Genomic DNA, 24,920 nt, shown 5'->3' on the forward strand with positions numbered 1-24,920 from the left:
TTATGGGTATAGTTTTTCATTTTGGTCTGTCTCATATTAATTATCCCACTTTCTTTTTACTAGTACTTTTGATAATGGCCTTACATTTCACTGACTTATTCTCACTCATATTTTATTATAAAACTAATATATAAAGTAACATTTTACTAACTTTATTAACTTATTTTATATTGTATTTTTTCAAATTGGTGTTGGGTCAAATTGAAAAGTATTGAGAAAAAGAAACAGATTCTCGTCTATATCAAATGATTTGATCTCTGGTAAAAAGCATTGAGTTAGGTGGATTCTAGACAATGTGTAGATAACCCAAAACAAGGCCCAATTACGTTACTAAAAGCCCAATATAGAATGAAAAAGCCTTGCTACTCTAAGCCCAGCCAATTTCGAAAACCCTAGTTCTTAATGCTAGTACATAATTAACAAACAGCCATTTGATTATCGACGACTGCACAATTGGTGGGAGAAAATGCAAATCTTCGTGAAAACCCTGACCGGGAAAACTATTACGCTCGAGGTCGAATCGAGCGACACAATCGACAATGTCAAGGCCAAAATCCAAGACAAGGAAGGTGCGGAAACTGCCTCTGACTTTTTTTTATAATGAAATTACAGTTATTATACATGTTAACATGTGATTTTGTTCAATTATTAGGAATTCCTCCGGATCAGCAGCGTCTGATCTTTGCTGGAAAGCAGCTGGAAGATGGCCGGACCCTCGCCGATTACAATATCCAGAAAGGTGAGGAATTCTTTTGAACTGTTTACAGTGTTAACTGCTGAGTTGTGCGTTCATTGAAATATTGTTATTTGTTTAGAATCGACGTTGCATTTGGTTTTGAGGCTTCGTGGAGGAATTATCGAGCCTTCCTTGATGGCTTTGGCTAGGAAATATAACCAGGACAAGATGATCTGCCGCAAGTAAGCCAATTATTTCTATTATTTGCATTTTGGTTGTGTGATTTATATGGAAGTTGTGATGTACTCCATATTGATTAGTAAAAACATCATATCTAGAGATACAGTTAGTAGTAAATGTTCTTATACTTGAGGCGTGAATGAACTATAAAGTCGAGTTTGCCCTGTTCTTTTAGGTCTTAACATAAATTCTATCCTAGTATGTAGAAGTTGAGCATCTGCCGTGTAGTCTGCTATAACTCAATCTCACCAATTATGCACTTGTTCATTCCACTTCTCAGTTATAAGGATTATCAAATCTCGTTGCTTCTTTAGTAGGAGTAGTTTTCTAAACTGGTGTGCCGATTTATCTGTAGCATATATGTAAGGCTTGCATGATTCAATGTTCGTGACCTTATTTGTTGAAACTTTATCATCGATTAATTGTAAATTTGCTTAGGAATTGTTATATAATACAAGATTTTGTTGCCATGGAGAAGTTTGGAAGTGAACAGTATGTATTGTTGTAATCTACCGCGACAAGCACACATTTTGTTGACATGAAAAGATTTCCAAGTACTATCAAAACTCTCGTTATTTCTACGCAGCATGATAGCATTAAATAAGAGGGTAAATTAGAAAAATATTATAGCTAATCTCTACAATTTGATGGCAATCCCACAATTATTGTGATCTCATGAGTAATTTTAACTTGCAACTTTTGAGCTTCATTTGCGAATATCCATGTTTGGTACTTGCAACTTTCAAGCTAATAAGTGATGCATCATCAGATTAATGGCTGATATGTTTCTCCCATTCCATTAATGTATCTGCATTTGACACTGACACTTTTTGGTCTGAAAACTTGGTTAAGATATATGTGGTGACTTTTTCAGATGTTATGCCCGCCTGCATCCCCGTGCTGTTAACTGTAGAAAGAAGAAGTGTGGGCACAGTAACCAGGTGATTGTTTGGCTGATACATTATTCTCATTGTTAATACAGAGGGGGATGGATCCAGCTGAATTCAAATTTGTTTTGCAGTTGAGGCCTAAGAAGAAGATCAAGTAGGCATCCAGTGTTTTGCAAGTTATCAACGGTTCACCTGAATTTTACTCCATTTGCAACTGCTTTTATTTGCCTTGTATTGGGTTTCTTTTTGGCATGGTTAAGAATATTAAGATGTTTTGGATACTTTATAGTAGTTATTACTGCATTGTGTTTAATGTCAGATGAAATTGACATCAAAGTAACTAGTTACCTTTTTCTATTTATTTGTTCTTCGGTTTTTATGTTTCTGCTGTTAGTATTGAAATTGGTTATATGTTGAGCACATATTCCTACCTACAGATTTCTGAATTGACTATACAATTTACAACTCCATCGGTTTGTAGTTTATGTATATATCTCTATAATCTCGAGTTCATATCCTCAGATCATATTTAGAACTTATTACTTGCAAGCAGATCATTTGATGTTGAGGACAGTATTAAAAATGTGATGACATGGTTGTTAATTTGTTAGCTAGACAATTAGTCACCAACTTTTTGAAACGATGAAAATTTCAACGCTCTACTTGGAAAACCATTTCATTCGGCTCAACAATCATCACCAACTGAAATGAAACATTTGGTGTAGTTGAGACACAAAGATGAATCACATCACACTATGAAGAAGCTTGCTCGAAAATGCTCGATGTTTTGGGTTTTGCTCACTAAAGTTTGTTTTTCTAGTGCTCGACTTATATTCCACTACGTGTGAACGAAAATTAAACACCTTTTTTTCTTTTATCTCTCTTTCGTATTCATTTCGCTTGCTTCATAGAGTTATTAATAACCGCATGCAGTTTCACTTATGACTAAGACTTGATTATTCCATTTTATATTATATTTGACTAAGGATAAAAAGAAATTGCAAATTATGTTTAGATTTGTTTTATTACACTAGGACAAGATTAAAGAAATGAAACACATCAACAAAATGTTACTTACTAGATTAGATTGCTATTCAATTTCTAGAACTAAACCATTGAGGTTCGAATTTCGAACCTAATTTTTTAATGAACGATAAGTGTGTTAGTGATTGAACTACAACTCGACCTTTTTTTCTATCCCCTTGTGATTAGGAATATGTTAAAAATATACTCCTACATAAACTTGTATAATATGTTAAACATATACTCCTACATAAATTTACCAAAAACACTAAAATAGCATCAAGCCAGGTACATGCACAAATTTATTCGCTGTTCGATACCGTAAATCCATTTTGTTTTTGCTTTTAACTTAAATTATATAGTGAGATATATACGGAATGATACATAAAAATAAAAATGAGATGGATAGAAGTATAGTCAACTCTATCCTATATTATACTATGTTTATGCACAAAATTTAAATACTGTATATGATGAATTATTTTGTTCTCAATTTATATTGTAATCGATTACATATATCTGAATGAACGAAAGAATGTATAGAAAATTGAATAAAAAGTGAATGCTGTGGTAAATCAAAGAAATTTAAAATCCTGATGAATGATGATCCTAATCAGAAAAAAACAATTAACGGCAGGAGCGATGTTGGCTGAAAGAAATTTATTTTGAGAGGGAGTGAGATTCAAATCCAAACACAAAAATCTCCTGCTATTCACAACCGGTTTCTCACTGCTGGTGGATCTGTGCCGCCTCATGTGCCCCCCTAGCGCTTGCCCGATCGGGAACGACGGAAACTGCCTGTTGCACGACTTGCACTCGATTTATTTCCGATTCTCCCCCGCGGCTGCCGGATAATAGCATCAGCCAATTGGCCATCGTATGTATGTTAATATCCTCCACATCGGATCCTTCTCTATTTCTCTTCATCACCATTTTGATTTTGCCGTGTGAATTGTTTTTATGTTGTGTAATGGAAAATGACTGCCTATTGAGGATGTATATATATCGGAAATTTAGAATAAACAGTTTGACTTGATGCAAACAATTGACCTTTCATGTTGAGGAAAACAGATACTAGAGAGTTAGAATTTGGACGATGCTTCATTGCTTCTTCTTTCAGAAAAAACTCAAGTATGTACTATGAATTCTCAAAATCTGGAACATCTCTCTCTTCTAGTATTCTTTAAATTTTCCATTTATAAATTTACACTTTAAACTGATTCAGAGAAGTGCTAATCGTTTTTGTGTAAATTGACTAATTTCTTTTAACCATAAAATTAAATTAAAAGAAATTATTATAATTGAGAAAAATCAGTATTTGATGTTAATTTGCAGATAAATAAGTACCGTAACATAGATTTTAATTTCATTTGATATTTCTAGAGCTTTAGCGCACAAGTTGTTGACTACTAAAAAGAATAAATATGGAGTACAACAATTACTATTATTTTGGAAAATACCTAACTAGATTTAAAATAAAATGATAAGTGTGAAAGGAAGTGAGAATGCGTAAGCTAATTAAGCGTGTAATAATTTATTACAAGTCGAAGTTGAGTTTAGTAGGAGAGTCGTGTGTGGCCGGCGAGCATATATAGTAGAAAAACTACTACAACTTCTACGCTTTTTTTCCATGTATACACACTATATGGAGTACTCTATTATTTATGCGCTACTAAATTACGTCTCAATTAAATTAACCCCTACAATATTCAATTTCAAAACCCAAAGTAAAAGCTCCTATCGCTACAATATTCTATTGTTTCAATCCTTGAGTGAATAAAATCACAATCGTTTAAGAATTTATGAGATGGATTATTGCACACTGAGGGACTAGTTGAAAATGTGACTCTGACTAGTATTTTTCTACTAAACATTATTAGTCATAAATAACACAATAATAATGCGTTTTAGTATGAATGATTACATTTGAAGTCGTGTGAATTAGGTGACGGAAAAGATACTAATATAATATCAAAGTTGAATATACGTAGATGTTGAGATATATATAGACCGTAGAACACAAGTTATGAGTTGGGGATTAGTTTGGTAATCCTATTTTACTTGTTGCACAAGTAGTATATATATATATATATGTCACTTCTTCTGGATAAATCACACCTCTTCGTGTCGTCCTACGTTTACTCAATACCTAATTACCAATTAAGAATTTGCCCTAAACAAATCAAATACTATAGGAGGATAATACGGTGTAATTTGGTTGGTTATCAAGGCCAAAAGTTCAACTTATTATATTTGCGACTAAATGTAGAACCATTGCTGTGCTGACTCGATAAAACTTTTTTAATTTTGTACACTCCAAATAAGAAATAGTTATTACAAAAAGCTTCTAGCGGTCATAACTTCATGGCTTGCATTTTTGAGAGATCTAAGAGTTTTCAACCTATTGTTCGGATGCTTTCATGGTTTCATGAGGTTGTGGTAGCGTAATTACTTGTTCCTAGTCAGATATAGGGTTTTACGTTGTATCACATGTATCAATGATCGTGCGTGTCGGGTCGTTATCGTGTCGACACGATAACGACACGAACACGATAACAACAAACACGAACACGACCCGTTAAGAAAACCTCAAACACGAACACGACACGAACCCATTAACGACACGAACCAATTCGGATCAACACGACACGATAACAACACGTACACGAGATCACACGATAACGACTCGATAACAACACGACCTAATAACAGTTAAACCTATTAAAAATGAAAATAATAAGAATTAATAATATTAAAATATTATTTGTTAACGGATAACACGAACACGACACGAACACGTATTGTTAACGGATAACACGAACCCGACACGACACGAAATTTTCGTGTCCTTAATGGGTCGACCCGATAAGGACACGAACCCAATAAGCTCTGACCCAAACCCATTATTTTCCTGCCGGTTCGTGTCGTGTTATCGTGTCGTGTCAAAAATTGACAGCCCTATGTATCATTATCACTAGTCTGCCCTTTAGATCTTCGGTAAAAGTGTAGCATAAAAGACATGTATACGTGATGCGCTTTTAATTAACACTAATAATTGACTGTACTAATAATTGACCGTACGTAGGTATACATAACAATTATATAGTATAGTTTAAATTAGTAAAGTTCGGGTTTGAATGTAGCATTCTGGATTCTTGTTCATTATTGAGTCGAACAGCTGTGTCTTTGGATTGTTATTAGTGTACCCAATAACAATTCGGAATTCTTATTAGATTTTATTTCTTATATTAATGCTTGATTGTCGATGGGTGGTTACAATAAAAAAAAAGCTTATCAAAGGTAGAAAATGAAAGAATATGAAACTTCAAGGTAATTAATAGTATAAATTTTGTTAGTTAAACAATAAAAATAATTATGAGTTTTCACTTATTTATTTATTTTGATGATGACCACTTAATTATCCTCGTAACAATTCATATAATTACTTAATTCATCCTAGTTATACTGGAGGATTAGATTTTGGAGTCGGTGTTGTGCTTATTGAAAAGTTGTACTCTATCTGTTCGCCATTAGGAATCTCATTTGAATTCGTCACGGGTTTTATGAAATATGAAGAAAAGTGGGTGAAAAAATGTGGTGGAATGTGAAACTCAATTTTATATACTATTAGTTTTATAATAAAATATGAATGAAATAAATTAGTGGAATGAAGTCTACCCACAATTTATAGTAAAAGTGAAATGAGAATCCTAATCACGGACGAACTAAAATGGTTTATCATAACTCCTAATACCGGAAGAAGGAAGTTTTATTATGAAAGTATTTGTTACCGTTACGTAATGTCATTTGCAATTTCATTAGTGAAGTATAGGGTGAACATAAAAATGAATGTCAGCCACAGAACTTTCTTGAAGTATAATAATGGAGTAGTATTATTTATTTTGCTAAGCTATGTCGATCGGAAGAAAAATAGTAAAACGTCTTACTCTATTAAATGATCGTTGAAACAAATTCACAGAGTTACTTTATTAAATGACCGAACTCATTTATTTTACCCCTTAATTAACTCACACGACCGTGAATGTCCTTTTGAATATGGAAATTAACAACCAAGTAACATAGTAATGGTTGTGCCTTACCCTTTTGAACTCGTTGATATACTATGAATTTGGCAATTTAGGGTAAAATAATCTTTTAGGCCATTTTTAATTACTTTTGTGGCTATTTAATTTATATTTTACAATATGAAATCGACCATTTTAATATAGTAACTCTATATATTAAAAATTACTCCCTACGTCTCACAATATGAGTCACATTTGATGTGAGCACGATTTTAAGAAATATAAAGAATAGTTATTTGGAAAAATTAGTGGAATATGAGGCCCATTTTTTATATTGGTTTTATAATAAAATGTGAGTGAAGTGAGTTAGTGGAATGTGAGATCTACTTACCATTTATAGTAAAAGTAAAATAGAACTCTTATTATGGGACAAATCGAAATGATAAAATAGAACTCTTATTGTGGGACGGACGGAGTATAATTGCGATCATATAACCAGAATCGGTGATTGTTTACAATTAGATACATATAATCGAAAATAAGAATTTGTGTGTAGCATGTTAATCGTTTGAAAACAAAGCACGCATGTGGTTAATTTGATGCAAATATAATTGAGTGAATAATGAAATATAGCAACAAATATATATTGTGAAAAATATGTAGTTGTTTGGAATGAATTAGTTAGAGGTTGATCCCTCTTTCTGGACTTCAGGCATATAAATACAATTAATTGAAGTCTAAATCTCACCGCCAACAAAAATGGCTTCTTCTCAAGCGACGTATTTGCATGCAGGTGTACCTGACAACACAGCACACAAATATTAACATAGATTTCATAAGAAGAGTGAGAGAGAAGGTTACTAAGTACTTACTAGGATCAGTTGAGATAACTACACCGGTGCCGGCGAAGTCACAGCTGTGTGGATTGAGACCTTGCGCGTGAAAGTACGCATTCATAGCGTAGGAAGCGTGAGCTTTAAGAGTGTTGGGTGTGAAGCACGCGCCACCCTCTTGAATAGGCTTGCAGTCTATCCCTTGGCTGCACGCGTAGTTTATGTTGCTCTGAAGCACTGCCTCGCTTGCGTCCGAGTTGCTCACGCACCACCTTTTACCCATCCCAATCGGAATATTCTGCACCACCACCATATCATACAGAAATAGAAACAACATAATATATTTATTATGTTAGAACATCCCAAAAAGGAATACAGACTTTATTAGCACAACACAGTATTGCTAATATTACCTTAGCAGGGGCAGCACCAGCACCACCTCGCATGATTCCTACATCATAGACCGGAGTGAAATTGGGCCTGAAAAGGCCCAAGTTCTTCTCCGCCAAAGAGCCCGTCTTCTGATTCTCATTGAAGAGCGCAAATATGTAGGTCTCGAACCTCTTCCGTGGCATCAACGGGGTCCCTCTCCCGGAGTTGAAATGCTTCACCAACGCCCCATTGTACGCAGCCGCGTTCTCCACCGAGCACTTGGGCTGCTCGAACACCTCCCCCTGTGACGCCCACCCGGTCTCCCCCACCGAAATCGCCACGTCCCCATACCCAAGCTTCTTCATCGACACATACACTGAATCCATCAAAAAGTCAAAGAGGTTCCCGTAGGTGCGGCGCGTGTATTTGTCGAAGAGCCCCTTGTTAGGGCGGAAGAGCGCCATGTCGGCCTTCTCCGGCGAGTACATGAAGTAAGGGTAAGGGTTGACCATGAAGGGAGTCTTCGTGTGGCGGTGGAAGTCCAGCATTGGGGCGAGGACGCCGACGTCCCAGCCGGCGCGGAAGCGGGCCAGGCTGGGGAGGTCGGAGGGCTCGAGGATGGCGAGGGAGTGGGCGGTGGTGACGGCGATCTCGCCCATCCCTTCCATGTGGAGGGCCTTGTGGAGGGCCTTCATAGCGGCAACAAGGTTGTCTATAAGGTTCTGTGGGCCCCAGTGGAGGACCTCGTTGCCCACGATGAGGTAGTTGATGTGGGTGTCCGGGTAGAAGGGCTTGATGTGGGCGGAGACCCAGCGGCGGGCGGCCTTGGGGGTGGTGAGGGAGGGGATCCGGTCGTTGGGCACGGTGACGGCGACCAGGATGCCGGTGTTGGCGAAGGCGCGGAGGATGTCGGGATTGGCGTCGAAGAGCTTTACACGGTCTATGGTTGTTTTGTCCTTGAGGAACTGCGCCACCTGGGCTGGCGGCGGGAGGTTGTCGCCGAGGGTGCCGTAGTTGACTCCGATGGACTCAACGGCGCTGGCGGCGGCGAGGAGGAGGAGGAGGGCTACGGCCGCCAGCCGGGGGGCATCGTGGGAAGCGAAGACCATTTTTGTTGGGGTTGTGATCGAGAGGATGATGGAAAGAAATCAACAATTTGGAGGGTTTTTATATACGGTAATTAATATTGGAAAATGGATAGTCCTTGTTTTCTTCGATATTTATGGGAATTGTGCGATGATGATTAGTTTATGCGTAGGAGTATTTGTATTTGATGGGGTGGGTAATCTTGATTAATTTGTGTTCAACCTTGACCGTCCAATTACCTATAAAAGATGGATCTATGTCTCCTTGCACATACGTATTTTGGTAGCTCACTAGCTACTTAGCTGAATCACTTTTCCAACCCAATAGCGTAAGAATCCGTTTGGGTTGTTTGTTGATTGCATGGTACGCCGTGAGTTCATGCCAAAATTGTTACCCATTTATAGTTCTATTTTGATTCTGTCACATATTTTAATAAATTATTTGATTTTATAAAGAAAAATGGTAAAATAAGTTATTAGAACGTGAACCTCACTTTTATATATTAATTTTATAATTAAATATGAGTATAACGATTTAGGTAAATGGTGCAGCTTATCCACACTACAAATCCATAATTTATTTTTGTACAATTAATTTAGTTCTAATTCAATTAAAATATACTAATAATTAAAAAAATATGAGGCGTGACTTGATAAGTTTTATGTGGCTGAGGAGGCATGACTGTAATGACCAAACATATAAGCTTTTTTTTTTGTGGCTGAAACATGGTTGTTCCACTATTGTGAGGTGGAAGAATGAAAACTAAATTAACTAGTCGATCTTTTTTCGTTTATATGAATATCTCTGAGTTTAGGAACTACGAGTATATAAATATAAGTAGTAGGAGTAATGATTAATGTGAAAATTGGTGAAAAAAATACAGCGGCACTTTATTAATGTGGTAACATTAGAGCATCCACAACCGTGCTCTTGCCAGCGGCACGGTTGTGGGCCCGGCCCCACTTTTTCTGTCTGCTCTCTGGCAAGAGCACAACACCCACAGCTGTGCTCTTCTGCAAGGACGAGCACAATTAATTTAAAATTCAATTAAACAAAAACATTTCAATAATACTAAAATTCATTAAAAAAACTAAATAATATTACAAATGACAAATAAAATAAAAACGACATAATTAAAATCCTAAAAATTAAAAATTACATAATTAAAATACTAAAAATTAAAAAATCCACTAAGCGTTGCCGAATTTCGCCCACATGTGTTTGATTAGGTCTTCTTGTAGTTGATTGTGGACTCGGGTATCGCGTATTGTGTGCCTTGTCTCGATTCTCTGGCCAACCGTCGTATGCTCGCCTCGGCGTGGGGGAGACCTCGCTGTTGAGCTTCCGGCTTCGTCCTCGTCGTAGAAGCTAGCCGCCCTCGGCCCTTCGTCTGCTATAATCATGTTGTGTAAGATAATACACGTGAACATGATGTCGGCGATATTATTCACGTACCATAGCCGAGCCGGGGACTTAACAATATTGAATCGGGCTTGAAGGACCCCGAAAGCTCTTTCGACGTCTTTCCGTGCGGACTCTTGACGCTGCGCAAAAAGAACCCGTCTCGGGTCGTGCGGGTTGTTGAACGTCTTCACGAAAGTCGACCACCGTGGGTAGATACCATCGGCGAGATAGTAACCCATGTGGTATCTATTTTCGTTGATGGTGAAGTCGATCGCCGGTGCTACACCATTCATCACATCATTGAAGAGTGGTGAAGAATATAGCACATTCAAGTCGTTGTTGGATCCAGCAATGCCGAAATATGCATGCCAAATCCATAGGCGGTAGTCGGCGACCGCCTCAAGGATAAGCGTTGGGCCGCCGCCTTTGTCACCGCTCAAGTGTTGCCCCCCTCAAGCAGTCGGACAATTCTTCCACCTCCAATGCATGCAGTCAATGCTGCCAAGCATTCCGGGAAAGCCATGGACTGATTCGTGAAGACGAAGCAACCGTTGGCAATCATCGGTGGTGGGTGCCTGAAGAAATTCATCCCCGAAAGCTGAACGAACGCCCTCGCAAAAATTCTTTAGACAAAGAATTCCAGTGGACTCATCGATATGCAAATACTCGTCGAAGATGTCGGCCGTTTGCCCAGTAGCGAGTTGTCGGATGGCACACGTACACTTTTACAACGGCGTGATACTTTGCCGGCCGGCTGCATCTGGACCTGTTTGGAAGAATTCAACACGTGCGGACAATGTGTTGACAATTCGCATGAACAAGCGCTTTGACATGCGAAAACGGCGCCTGAAGTAATCTGCCGGAAACCGCGGCTGGTCGGCAAAGTAGTCGGCAACGAGCCTTTCGTGGGCTCCCTCCCGGTCACGATGGATGTAGCGGCGATTTGATCTGGTTCGTTGAGGAGGAGGAGCGAGGGTATTCGCCGCGACGTATGCTTCGTAAGCGGCACGATATTGTTCGTAGTATTCTTGTTCTTCGCGCTCCGCTTCCGCCATAATATGGGTGAGATCCATTTGAGGTTTTGAGTGATGGATGAATGTGTTGATATTTTGTATGAGAATTATGAATGAGAGATGATTTGATGTGATAAATGGATGATGAATGTGTGTATTTATAGATGATTTTGGGGGAAAAAAAATAAAAATTCAAAAAAATTCAGAAAAAATGGGAAAAAACGGCCATATTTTTGGGATTTGGAAAAAATATATATATATATATATATTTTTTTTATCATTTTATATAATTAAAAATTGAATTTTAAAATAAAAAAATAATAATAATTCAAAGGCAACGACTATGCCGTTGCCCAATCGTAAGCCGCCACGTCGCCTGCTCGCTGGCACGGCGCGAGCGCAGCGGCGGCGGTATGCGTCTTCGCCGCTGGCACGGACGGACGCGGGGCCGCCGTCCAACGTTGTGGATGCTCTTAGTGAAAAAAGCAGCGGCACTTTAAATGTATCGCCTTTTCGGTTACTAGTGGAATCAAATGTAGGTACCAACATAATGTAAGTACCATATTTTCTATAGTTGCTTAAAAAATAAAATACTAGTACCATATTTGTAATAGTCCACTTCGATTCTAGATAATGTATTTTATGGAATTTTTTATCACTATCCGCGAAAAAAAAATCTAAAATGTTATGAAGAAATCCCCCTTTTTACGACACGAAGAAATCTTTTGGAAAAACATGCTATAAACGTGATTTGGCTATGAACTTATTAGCTAACAAAACATATGGTAGTACTACAAATTAGTTTTGATCTTAAGCAATAAATGCTACAAAGATAATTTTAACCAGAAATTGATGATGACGGGCACATGGTTTCATTGCAAATCAAGGTCCGGTAACTGCTACTGTCTATTTAGGAATTAGGGTTTTATTTCCTCTCCTTTGCTGTGTTTGATTCCTTAGTACTACTATTGAAGGGGCTAATGAAATTGTTTTAGGCAAGAAAGTTGGACCTTTATTCTTTCCATATTTTAAAGAGAAATGAATTGATATGGTATGTACCCTTATCCACCTTCGTGTGAATTGAGAACTAAGGTTGAAGCTAAATCAAATCTGGGCTTCAAATATGAGTACTAGTAAATTTTGCTCTGGTTTTATCGAACTGAGACTGTTCTTTAATTTTTCATCAAATGCTATCTGGGTACAATCTGTAAAATTGGTCGATGTTTGCGTGACTGCAAGTCAATTGGAAGGTTGAATTAGGGTTAGATCCGCTTATTCATATCACGATTTGATCCACTTTTTCAATTTGAGTTTTATAGCTTATTGAGGGCGTTTAAATGTTGATCTGACATATGATTATTAGGGTTTGTTTTATTTGATTATCCGTTTCTGAACTGTACATCTGTTTCTGGGTTGTCTGTGTTCAGCAGGGGGTTGGCAATTTGAGGAGCTAAGTAAGGAGTATCACATAAATTAGTCAGATATGTGAGTCTATTTTTTGTATACTTAGATCTAAATTATCCGTTTATATATTCAGTCAGATATATGAGTCTATTTTTTTAATTCTTAGATCTAAATCATCCGTTGTGATATGTACTTTTTCTCGTCGCCAATGAATTTTCCCCCCACCCCCATTCTTAAAAGCTGTTAATCTGATGGGTTATTCGATGTCTTCTTAATGATGGAGCTGTTGCTCCTGCAATATGAACATATATATTATTAAATTACTTTGACCGGAACCAATGTTTTCGATAACGATAACATATGCTAGAAGCTATCATGAAAGTCAAAAATCATTATTAAATGAAGGACTTGTGTTCCCTTTACAGTTTTCTTTTGCGTGATTGGGAAGAGCAAAAAATATGATCCAGAAAGCATTATTGACGTATTCTTATCAGCTGCATGATCTAATTAAAGAATGATTTGGGAGTTAAAGTCATGTGAGATTGATAGATACATTGAGAGAATATGATGGATTTGCTAATATTTCCACCCAGATAGTGCATTATTTGCATTTTGTCTTTTTTTGGCGGCTTCTGCCTCACAAGCTGCTATAAGATGCCTCTAGAACTGTTAAGACTCACTGGGATCAACTTAGTATAATATGCCATGGTAGCTTCATAGTGACATTCCTATGGCATTTCCTTTTCTCTTATCCTTGTTCAGTTTCTTATCTCTGTAGAAGGTAGATCAAGATCGAAGTTCATATAAGTATTTAATCTTAATACAGCCCTGTGAATTCGAATATTTTGAAATATGTTGGTGTAACTATCTTGATTTATGAAGCTGCATTTACTTTCCAGATAATAGTAATCTTTTTGTGCAGGTGTTAAGCAAGATTGAGAAAGTGCAGTGTTGAATAGGTTATCTGGATTCATTTGATTGGTCTATGAACTCAATTCTGCATATCTTGTGACTATTGGAATTTTTGTAATACTTTCAGCTTCTAAAATCAGATATCTGTGCCCTAAGAAAAGTAGCTTCAAGTCATCTGTTCACTACTTCTTTTCGGGCGGCATCAATTTATCATCTTTGAGAAAAATGGACTTTAGTCTAAGTTTTGTCACTGTTTATCATCAGTAATGGGCACAGAACTTGTTGGACCTTGCATCAAAGACGACAGTATGGAGATTCCCTCAATCCCCCCTGGTTTTGAGTCTCTTGTGCCCTTTACTTTAAAGAGGTCAGAGGATAATCAAGTTGGCAGTTACTCAAGCTCTGGTAATGCTTTTGAAAAACAAACAGTCAAGACAGAGGTGGACTTTGACAGTAATGATGACTTAAAAGCTACGAAGTCCATTACGCGTAGGGTTGGAATAAAGTATAGCCAGTTTGATTACAGTTCTGGTGATGAACACGAATCTCAGCAGGTTGATCCAGCGTAGTTGAATGTGATATCTACACTTGCTCTTCCATGAATCGATAGTATAATTCATTACATAATTTACATTCTACAGGTGCAGCATGTCTTGAGGCACCAACTCCCAAAAGGGATCATTCGTGGGTGTGAATCTTGTAAGAACTGCCAAAAGGCAAGTCTCTCAAAACTTATTCATTTCATTTCTAAAGAAATGCAAGGTACAAGCAGTTAAGATGTGATCATGTAAATACTTATTATGCAACTACATTGTAAAATATATTCCTCTCATATCATCCTTAATCAACCAGGGTTACTACACAGCTTATGAATGTTAGGGGATGCTCGCTTTTGTTTCCAGCTATGATTTTCTAGCTTCATTGTTTCAAACGCAGTTTAATACATTGGTTTTTGTAAATTGTAATGGTTGTGGTATGATGGATGAGTTGATATTTAGAGATATATAGGTTTGGAAGATGAAAATATGTTTGTTTGATTATCTTTAGCAGGCATAGGTTCCAACTCCAAGTGCTATTTACATTATCGCTTATTGCTGGTGTGTTTATAGTTTATACTGTAGTTGTATACTTGCTGACCTAATTAGACATTTAAACTTTGTTTTGACTTTGCATGCTAGTTGCTACAAATGTAAATATGTTTAAATGAATTTGAAACAGGTAACCGCAAACTGGCGTCCAGAAGAAGCTCGCAGGCCCGATCTTGAGGCGGCTCCTGTGTTTTATCCTTCTGAAGAGGTCCGTATGTCCCTTGAATTATTTGTAACCCATAACTTTTAAACCTCAGTAACGACCATTGGATGTTCACCTTGTTGATTTTGATATTTACTATGTCGTTCAGTTTGCTTTTTACTTAATTTCTTTATGATAGTTCATTATTGTAATTATTATTATTATTTCTATTAAATAGGAGTTTGAGGACACCTTAAAGTACATTTCTAGTATACGTGCTAAAGCAGAAATTTATGGGATTTGCCGCATAGTACCACCTCGTTCATGGAAGCCTCCTTGTCCTCTAAAGGAGAGAGAGATATGGGAGAAGTCCAAGTTTGCTACTCGAGTTCAAAGGATTGACAAGCTTCAGAATCGGAATACAATGAGAAAGATATTGCAAGTTAATCATAATAAAAAGAGGAAAAAGAGAAGATGCATGAAAAATGGACTTGATAATGAAACCAATAATGAGGAAATCAAAATCCCAGATGAATTTGGACTACATGAGGCTGATAGGTTTGGCTTTGAACCTGGTTCAGAATTTACCCTGGATGCATTCCAGATATATGCCGATGATTTCAAGGTCCAGTACTTCCGAGGTAACAATAGTTCAGAATCGGGAGGTAATGGCTCAGTGGTTCAGCGGCAGGACTGGCAGCCTTCAGTAGAAAATATCGAGGGAGAATATTGGCGGATGGTGGAGAAACCAACTGATGAAATTGAGGTAGTTCTAAATTTTTTCTTCTGTTGCTTTTAATGTTCTAGATTTATTTTTTTCTGATCGGTCTGGAACTTATAATCCATGCATTTAAATTCTGATCTTTTTAGCTTGCTTTTTAGGTGCTTTATGGGGCTGATCTCGAAACAGGAGTATTTGGCAGTGGATTTCCTAAAACTGCTGAGCAAGTTAGTTCAGATTCTGATATAAAGTATATTAACTCGGGGTGGAACTTAAATAACTTCCCTAGGCTTCCGGGTTCTGTTCTCTCATTTGAAAGCAGTGATATATCTGGTGTTCTAGTTCCTTGGTTGTATATAGGGATGTGTTTCTCGTCGTTTTGTTGGGTAAGGCCTGTATTCTCTTTATTAATCTGGTTGTTTTCTGAGACAAATATACCTATGTCGAACACACTAATCTCTTAAATTATACTTCACTCTGCATATAACTGAAATAGTTAAATATAATCTGTAATTAAGAACTTGTGTATAGTTAAGCTCAACTAATAATTTGAATTTAAATAAAGCATATTTTTCTTCCCATTGTTTAGGCTTTTCACTTTTTTTCTTCTTTATAGAGATACTTTTGGTAATTTGGAGTATTAATTGTAGTTATTTGTTCGTACACTTGCCTAAAATTTTCCAACGCTTAGATCTAGGTTCAGCATTATGAATGATTATTTTAACTAATCTGGGTCAATCTGGTTTCCTGTTGACCGTCATCCAGTGTTGATGCTTTGTGGTGATTCCGGTCTTCTTCTATTCCTTACTTTTGTATTGTTAATTGGTAACAGCATGTTGAGGATCACCACTTGTATTCATTGAATTACATGCATTGGGGTGCTCCAAAACTGTGGTATGGTGTTCCAGGATCGGATGCCCTAAAACTGGAGGCAGCCATGAAGAAACATCTGCCAGACCTCTTTGATGAACAACCTGACTTGCTTCATAAGCTGGTATGAACTATAATTGCTATTGATATGGAATTAAGAGCTGAGCTATGAGGCCTTCTTTGAGATATGTTTATCCATTTAATTACTTCAACAATGTTAAAGTTGCTTATCTGGCAAAATATGAGCAATTGGTTTTGATATGCATGGAGTTAGGAGGTCTCTTTATTTCTATTCTTTAAGCATTGAGGTTGATTGCTTCTAAAATCACAAACATTGCCCATGAATTAGACCAACTTAAACTTTCAGCGGATTGGAATTTAGAGCACTGTCATCACATATGTAATCTACGAATAGAAGGTCTTAACATATGCTACAACATTTTAGAATTTGATTTGGCCAACTTTCAGGTTTTGGGCAAGTATGGGTCAAAAATCCAATTGTCTTGAAAATGCAATCATCCAATCACTGGAAATTATATTTGCTGGAAACAATTTGTTATATGAAAGTTCTACAGTTGTCAATATTAAATAGATTGGTTTTCCCTTGATAGTTAAATTATAGTAACTGATACATAGGTGTTTGTTCTGTAGCCATCCTGTATTTTGACAATAAGTCATTGGCAAGTTCAACTAATATTCAATATATTTTGCAGGTCACTCAGCTTTCCCCCTCAATCCTAAGATCTGAGGGAGTGCCTGTTTATCGGTGTGTCCAAAATGCTGGGGAATTTGTTTTGACATTGCCTCGAGCATATCATGCAGGATTTAATTCTGGCTTCAATTGCGCTGAAGCAGTTAATGTTGCTCCTGTTGATTGGTTGCCTCATGGGCATAATGTTATTGAGCTCTATCGTGAGCAAGGCCGAAAAACATCCATTTCACATGATAAACTTTTACTTGGTGCTGCTAGAGAGGCCGTGAAAGCAAATTGGGAATATAATTTATTGAGAAAGTCTACTGCAAATAATTTACGATGGAGGGATGTTTGTGGGAAGGATGGGGTTTTATCTAAAGCGCTAAAGGTATTGTTCTTCTGTCTCTTGGTTACGCTTGGTATTATTGCTTGCTCAAACTTATAAAATTTCGAGTTTGCCATGCGTTGCACTGGTAAGTTGTAAGTATTTAAATGTACTAAGGACTGAAAAAAATATTGCTAATTACAATTTTGAAATTGTTAGCATGGTTCTGTTATATTACCAGTGGTTTCAATTAAGTTCCATTTTGAAATGGTAGATATTGCGTTTATTCATAGTATAATTTTAATTGAATTAGATGATTGGAAAATGTTAGTATATCACATAACATCCTGGAATTTGTTCAAATTGATAACGGCCCCTTTAGGTTATGCAAATAACTAATAAGTGCACTTTTCAAATGAGAAATGATCAATGCATTTACAAACTTCAAGTCTCTTTTTGTTAAGGAGATACTGCGGGATTCATTCTTGCTAACTGCTACAGATAAATTATTTTTTTGGTATTGTAAGGGATTAGGTATAGCTGCTTGTGATTGTTGCTTCTGTTACTCCCCATAGCCTTGCACACTGTACAAGAATGTTCTCTAGGTCATAGGAGTAACCGTCTGCTTTCTAGATGGATTTGCCATAGCTTGGACGTTCTTCTTAGCAAGAATTATTCAAGTAGTTTACAACAATCGCTAATTACATGAAGTTTCAGTAATTTTATGGGTCTCTTGTAAAGTTTAGCTTTTGCTATTCAATTATGATTCTGAAGAACTGAAGGAATTTCTATATTATGGGTAGGCTCGCGTTGAGACAGAGAGGGTCCGGAGAGAATTCCTTAGCAGATCCTCAACGGCGCTGAAGATGGAGAGCACTTTTGATGCTACTAGTGAGAGGGAATGCAGTGTATGCCTGTTTGATTTGCATCTATCTGCTGCAGGTTGCCACCACTGTTCACCGGATAAATATGCATGCTTGAACCATGCTAAACAGTTATGTTCATGCTCATGGGGTGCTAAGTTTTTCCTTTTCCGTTATGACATCAACGAATTGAATATCTTGGTTGAAGCTCTAGAAGGGAAACTAAGCGCAGTATATAGGTGGGCAAGACTTGATCTTGGGCTTTCTCTAAGTTCTTATGTCTCCGGGGAGAATAAGCAATTACATGGGGTCAGTGGTAAATTATCCCATGCCTCTCAAGGATCGGCAGGGAAAGAGATGGGTTCCCAAGTCACCGCCCTATATTCAAAAGAGCAGAAAGGCAAAGCAGATGGAGCTATTCCGAATCATACCAAGAATGTTGGCAGCCCAAACTCTTCTCCAAATTCGAAGCCACCTGTGGTGGTATTGGCTCTGCAAAATATGAAGGAAACAAACTCTTCTTCCCAGAAAGCTGAGGTATCCAGTCCTTCTTTGGATTGCAAGAAAGAGAACTCTTTGCAGTTAGCTTCCAGATACAAGGCCTTGTCAAACCAGCTTCCATCCACAAAGGAAAACTTAGCTTTGGAGAAACATGAAGGGAATCAATTGTCATGTCCTGGCAGTAATGAAGTTGTGCTCCTCAGTGATGATGATGCGGGAAGTGAACCAAGCGAAGAACCTTCTGTTGTAAAGGAGGCATCTGAGAAGCATACAGTAGGAATTCAGAAGCAAGTTTGCCGTGAAAATATTGGTTCTGGTCATTTTCTTGACAAACCAGCCTCAGCAACTGTCGCTGTTAACCATTCTGCAATGCTTGAGAGGATGAAGAATGGTTCTGGTTTAGAGGGGGTAAAAGTTGAACACCATGCAAAAGGTGAAACGTGTCCTGATACCAGTCCACATAGCAGCCCTTGCTTTAAAATCTCCATGCCAGGTAAAGGTTCCAGTAGAGATGTCCCAAGAAAGGAGACTCCGAAATGCAGTGATGCCAATGTAGATGGTGGCCACAAACCACAACAAATTTATGAAGAAAAATCATGTAATGGAGATAGTAAAAAAAGTGGGGAGTTAATTGTTGATTCTGGAGCAGTTGACAACAGTTTAACTGTGCCATGTAATCAGTCTGGCTCCCCAAACATCTTGGACAGATATTATCGCCAGAAGGGGCCTCGCATTGCAAAGGTAGTTAGGAGAATTAATTGTAATGTCGAACCCATGGACTATGGGGCTGTGTGTGCTGAAAAGTTGTGGTGCGACAGTCGTGCTATTTACCCAAAGGGTAAGTGTTGGAAAAATGATGCTGAGTACTTAGATGTTCTCATAGCTTTTATTTGTATTGATCATAATGAAACGTTTCTCAATTTAATGCAGGATTTAGGAGTCGGGTCAGGTACATAGATGTCACAGATCCATCTAACATGTGCTACTATGTCTCTCAGATTCTAGATGCTGGGCAAAGTGGACCTCTATTTATGGTAATCATATTTTATTCCAAGTTTTTGTAGTCCATTGTGCGGTTCAGAAACATGTTTGTCTGTCACCCACTCCCCCTCTCCTTAATACCCTGTTGATTTGAGTTCATTTCTCATTGTGGTGGTTCTAACTTGTTGGACTTGTAGGTTTCTGTGGAGCATTGTCCTAGTGAAGTATATTTTCATGTTTCTGCTGCTAGATGCTGGGAGTTGGTTCGGGATAGAGTAAATCAGGAGATTGCAAGACAACATAAGTTGGGAAGACAGAACCTTCCCCCTTTGCAGCCTCCAGGGAGTCTGGACGGAATGGAAATGTTCGGCTTTTCCTCTCCAGCTATCGTGCAGGCAAGCCATTAAATTTGTTCTATTTGCAAGATAATGTGCTTCATTTCCGATTTATGTAGTATAATCTGTATGATTCTTGATTCTGGGCAATTGACGTATCGCTCCCTCTCTCTCTCTCTCTCTCTCTCTCTCTGTGATGCCTGCATTCTGCCATTACTTGTGCAGGCAATTCAGGCTCTTGATCACAATCGTGTGTGCTCAGATTACTGGAGATCGCGGCCGCTGATGCAGATCCCTCAGCAATCTCAGTATGCTGGAAGTAGCAGTGTGAAGAGTGAAGATGATGAAGGCAGGAAAAGGGAAAGGCATGCTGCTGTTGAGAAAATACTTGACGGTCTACTAAAGAAGGCGAGCTCAGAGGAACTACAAACCCTGTACAGTATTACACATAACAAGAATCCCACCAGCGAGGAGCAGAGCTTATTAAACCGGCTCCTCAACGACGCGATTCACAAGCACCCCTTGTAGACTTCCTGCCTTGCTGGGGGCTGTATTTGTAAATGCTGAGCTCCATTTTAGGTTATCATACAGATCTGCCGAAGAGCAGAATTTGGTGGGTGACTAATTTTGATTCTCATTCTGTCATTCATTCCTGTGCCAATAATAGTAATTCCATTCTTTCAGTCGACTAGTAGTTATCTGGAAATTATGATGTTGTAGATATTCCAAATTTATTGAAATACATTACACCAGTTTATTATTAACATGTGTTTTAATAATATGGATGACACGAGTTTTAATGGAAAGTTGATAAATTAAGAAAGATAAAGGGAAAAAAAGGAATTGAAGTGTTGAGTAAGAAAAGTGAAATGAGTGTCAATCTCATTATAGAGAAATTTATAAGACTAGTTTTGATGGACAAACTAAAATAGAAAAATAAGAGTTATAGAAAGATTAGATTTCATTTAATAATGCGGAGTTTGATAAGTAGTGAGGCACCACTTTATTACAACATTTAGCAAAAATTAAAACCCATGGTTACATAGAAGCTTCAGTTGACACCATTTTTATCAGGGAGACCAGTCACAATTTTCTGCAAGAGAGACATCAAATCATCATCAATAATAATATCCTCGCCGTATATACAGATATAAGAAACATAAGTTAAATTACCTGGATGCAACTTATGGTGTACTGCACGTCATGTTCTGAGATCTGATGGTGAAGGGCAAGCCTAATTCTGACATGTAACGGTTTTATCAGAATCGTATGAACGGAATCATGCCAAGATGATTTTTGTCACTGGTAAATGTGGAACGTAATAGTGTTGAAATGGTAATAGAAGAGACATACTTGCATGGACCTTCCGGCATTGCAAGTACACCGTGTGCTTCTAGCTTTTTCATTAGTTCGTCTCCATTTGTCCCAGACTCCTTAAGAATGTCAAAGAAGACCTGATAATGAAGGAACATAAGATTATGTTATTCTATAAGAATTTGCAGTCTGCATTCAAATCATATAAGCATAGTCACTAAACAGAAGGATACTCACAATATTGGTCTCGACAGAATCGAGGTCAACTTTCAATCCTTTGATATTGTTAATCCCCGCTGACAGAGAATGAAAAACATGTGCCAAAAAACTAGAGGTGAGCATAAGACTTGTAAGACTGAAGGCTAAAACACCGTAATGGATGGCAACAGGTACCTGCCAAAATCTTAGCTTTCTTATGATCGCCTTCGAGCTTTTCAACATTTTCTTCCACTGCAACTATAGCAGCAGCACATAGGACACCGATTTGTCTCATACCACCGCCCAATGTCTTCCGAAGAATCTTTGCCTTTTAATTAGAACAAAATTGAGGGAAGTTGGTAGAAAGTTGCATGGAAGCAAATTTGACTGTAAGTAAGAACAAACCAAGATATTGTTCACCTTGTTAATGAAGTCCTTTGAACCTGCAATAACAGTTCCAGCTGGAGCACCAAGCCCTTTTGATAGGCAAGCCTATAGACATCACATATCAATTTTTGTTCCACAGTAAGTCAGTGAGGGTGGGGGCAGAACTCAACCAAGATAACTAATGAACTAACAATGTACTAACAAATTATAGGAGTACTTTTTTATAAAATAATTTCATAGAAATTCTTATGGATGATGCAGAAACGATTGAACCTACCGTTACTGAATCAGCAGCCTGCACAAGTCTATGCACTGAAACCCCTAGAGCCTGGAGAACAAGACATATCCAATCATACAACTAGCTACTCACAATTTTTATACTTGGCAAGGACATTATTTAACTCACCACAGATGCATTAAAAATACGAGCCCCGTCAATGTGAAGTTTTAACCCATATTTCTTTGCTAGCTCGCCAACTTTGTCTGTATATTCAGCAGAAAGACATCTACCACCGGAGCTGGATCAACAAACATTTTGTCATAGGCTCAGAAGCACATTATTAAACATAAATCACTACTTCTAATCAATAGTATAGCTCCAGAAAGGAATCAATATTTACAAGTTACAGAGAATTAGATTGAACTATTTATCCATCAACAGCGTCCTATTCTTAAGCAGATTACAGATAGATAGTGTTTCTGAAACAACTACTTCAGAAATACATATTCCCTGAGATTATCCACTTCATTGAGTTCACAATTTCCAAAACATAGCCAAGAAATTTGTCATATCAGTTCTTTTAAAATATCTTGAACTAAAAATGTATACTACAGTAAGTGATAAAGCAGTGTATATCTAGCAATTAAGTAGCATGTCATAAACTTACTGAGCATGTGAATTTTCCAAGCAGATGAGCCTAGTTGTTGGATAACATATTTCAAAGCTTGGATCTCGGATAGATTCTTCAATTCGGTCAATATCCATTGTTCCATCTTCGTTGTTCTTCACTGTCCTAGGATGTACGCCTCCAAGCGTGGAAATACCTCCATTTTCATAAATATGGATATGGGAATAATCTCCAAGAATGACTTCACTTCCCCTGATCTGACAGTGAACGAGCACGCAGATTAGGTTAGCCATGGTGCCTGATGGGACAAATAATGCTGCTTCTTTCCCCATGATCTTGGCCATCTTTTTTTCGAGGGAAGCAGCAGTCGGGTCAAAACCAAGTACATCATCATCAACTTCAGCATTTACCATTGCCGCCCGCATAGTTTCAGTTGGTTTGGTGACAGTGTCAGATCGAAGGTCCACTCTTCTTGTCACCATAGTCACTAATTAAAACAAAACAAAGTGAAAAGGTTAGAAAACTTGAAATGGAGAAACAGAAATGGCAGTGCACTAAATCATCTTAAAACCAGACGTTTAAACACCCAACTAGTTTTTATGCTTAAACATATTTAACCTGATCAAGCAAGTGCCCCTGTTTTCACTCTCTTGATAATAAGATCTCAAAGGGAACAAATATGACACAATTATACAGATCACCACTCATGCATAACTCAATATTTATGATCAGTTAACTATGAAAAACACATTTTCATCCATCCTACCTATCTAATTATTTGAATTCACATACATCAAGATTCAGAGATATGAAAGGAGCAGATTCTGACAAAATTCAAGAAACACAGGAAATCCACCAGAATATACTCGATTCACAAACAAAAAGGATAAAATCTTCTCAATACCAAATCAGACTTTCTATGGTGAAAACAATATAGGTTGAAGAACATGAAAACAACCGATTGAGATACAAATTAACCCTCAAGTAGAATCAAAAGATGTTGAATTAGTACTTGGTGACTTGCAAAATTAGCACTTGTCTACAAAATAACTGAGGGTGCGCAAGAGAAAACACTAGAAGAAATCAGATATGTAACTCTCTGAATCTAACCCCACCACAACAGCTGCAAAGTGGGAATCTTTTTTGCTTTTGTCATGCAATACATCGAACACTTTTGGATCAATCAAAAATGTCCAAAATAATCTGCTCACATACATACATGCATGGGGCAAATTCACGGGGTGTTAAAGTGACACGTCAAAAATCAAGTAATTGGAAATTGAAAAAATCAAAGGAGTTTAGTTTCTTCAACTCACTTTGCTTCTGTTAGGTAACCTCTCTTTTTGCCCAAATGCTTCAACTGTTTTGCGGGAAAGAAGAGATGATCAATGGGGTTTGTGAATTGTGATTATTTATGGAGAATGAATGGGGTTTGAATAGGAAAATAATTTGGTTTTGGAATTTGCCAAGTCTGCATTATGAATGTAATATTAATCCAAGGTGGAATGAATATGAATATGATTAATACGAATTAAAGTTGGTTTTGGAATTTGCGAAGTGTGCATGATGAATGTAATCCGAGGTGGAAAGATAGAAAGAAGCATTTCCAATTGGAATGGAGATTCAATATTCTGTATTTGTAGTATTAATCATCACTAACTTACCAAAAAGTCTAAATATAATAACTTATATTCCACAATCGTATTAAACTTGACTTTCATTTTTCACCCTTTTATGTAACTTCTATTTTATATTTGCATTAAATCAATTTAATA

The 24,920-nt window shown here is 37.4% G+C and overlaps 4 protein-coding genes and 1 pseudogene across 20 annotated transcripts; 2 read left to right on the forward strand and 3 right to left on the reverse strand.

The window, feature by feature from the left end:
• The first annotated feature begins 410 nt into the window (after positions 1–410).
• On the forward strand, positions 411–2,167 carry LOC121798855 (ubiquitin-60S ribosomal protein L40). Its single transcript, XM_042198086.1, has 5 exons — positions 411–569; positions 653–739; positions 816–918; positions 1,791–1,857; positions 1,938–2,167. Exons 1-5 carry the CDS (start codon positions 467–469, stop codon positions 1,962–1,964), a joined length of 387 nt encoding a protein of 128 aa, XP_042054020.1. The 5' UTR covers positions 411–466; the 3' UTR covers positions 1,965–2,167.
• A 1,133-nt stretch (positions 2,168–3,300) lies between these two features.
• Positions 3,301–3,773, reverse strand: LOC121798856 (annotated as a pseudogene).
• A 3,694-nt stretch (positions 3,774–7,467) lies between these two features.
• Positions 7,468–9,200, reverse strand: LOC121798852 (glucan endo-1,3-beta-glucosidase-like). Its single transcript, XM_042198075.1, has 3 exons — positions 8,101–9,200; positions 7,727–7,985; positions 7,468–7,653 (listed from the first exon to the last, which is right to left on the reverse strand). The coding sequence occupies exons 1-3, from the start codon at positions 9,166–9,168 to the stop codon at positions 7,625–7,627; spliced, it is 1,356 nt and encodes a 451-aa protein (XP_042054009.1). The 5' UTR covers positions 9,169–9,200; the 3' UTR covers positions 7,468–7,624.
• Positions 9,201–12,301: 3,101 nt separating this feature from the next.
• On the forward strand, positions 12,302–21,162 carry LOC121798851 (putative lysine-specific demethylase JMJ16). Of its 8 annotated transcripts, none has more exons than XM_042198069.1 (14): positions 12,303–12,449; positions 12,990–13,047; positions 13,889–13,925; positions 14,006–14,432; positions 14,520–14,594; positions 15,097–15,174; positions 15,347–15,874; positions 15,991–16,215; positions 16,662–16,823; positions 17,413–17,781; positions 18,522–19,920; positions 20,013–20,116; positions 20,261–20,458; positions 20,624–21,162. In XM_042198069.1, the coding sequence occupies exons 4-14, from the start codon at positions 14,145–14,147 to the stop codon at positions 20,924–20,926; spliced, it is 3,729 nt and encodes a 1,242-aa protein (XP_042054003.1). In that variant the 5' UTR covers positions 12,303–12,449; positions 12,990–13,047; positions 13,889–13,925; positions 14,006–14,144; the 3' UTR covers positions 20,927–21,162. The 8 variants fall into 8 exon arrangements, with proteins under 8 accessions (XP_042054006.1, XP_042054003.1, XP_042054007.1 ...); XM_042198070.1 differs by having other exon boundaries at positions 12,338–12,449; positions 12,993–13,047; XM_042198066.1 differs by adding an exon at positions 12,558–12,613 and having other exon boundaries at positions 12,343–12,449; positions 13,889–14,432.
• A 179-nt stretch (positions 21,163–21,341) lies between these two features.
• LOC121798853 (probable low-specificity L-threonine aldolase 1) lies at positions 21,342–24,707 on the reverse strand. 10 transcript variants are annotated; one of them, XM_042198082.1, is made up of 11 exons: positions 24,462–24,707; positions 23,556–23,632; positions 23,185–23,402; positions 22,704–22,815; positions 22,575–22,625; positions 22,331–22,402; positions 22,106–22,238; positions 21,950–22,026; positions 21,752–21,852; positions 21,572–21,638; positions 21,342–21,491 (listed from the first exon to the last, which is right to left on the reverse strand). In XM_042198082.1, coding segments are annotated over exons 1-11 (951 nt in total). In that variant the 5' UTR covers positions 24,463–24,707; the 3' UTR covers positions 21,342–21,449. The 10 variants fall into 10 exon arrangements, with proteins under 10 accessions (XP_042054016.1, XP_042054017.1, XP_042054018.1 ...); XM_042198083.1 differs by lacking the exon at positions 24,462–24,707 and adding an exon at positions 24,158–24,290; XM_042198084.1 differs by lacking the exon at positions 24,462–24,707 and adding an exon at positions 24,050–24,201.
• Between the last annotated feature and the right edge of the window lie 213 nt (positions 24,708–24,920).

This window comes from Salvia splendens, chromosome 4, assembly GCF_004379255.2.
Source record: "Salvia splendens isolate huo1 chromosome 4, SspV2, whole genome shotgun sequence".
Classification (NCBI taxonomy): Eukaryota; Viridiplantae; Streptophyta; class Magnoliopsida; order Lamiales; family Lamiaceae; genus Salvia; species Salvia splendens.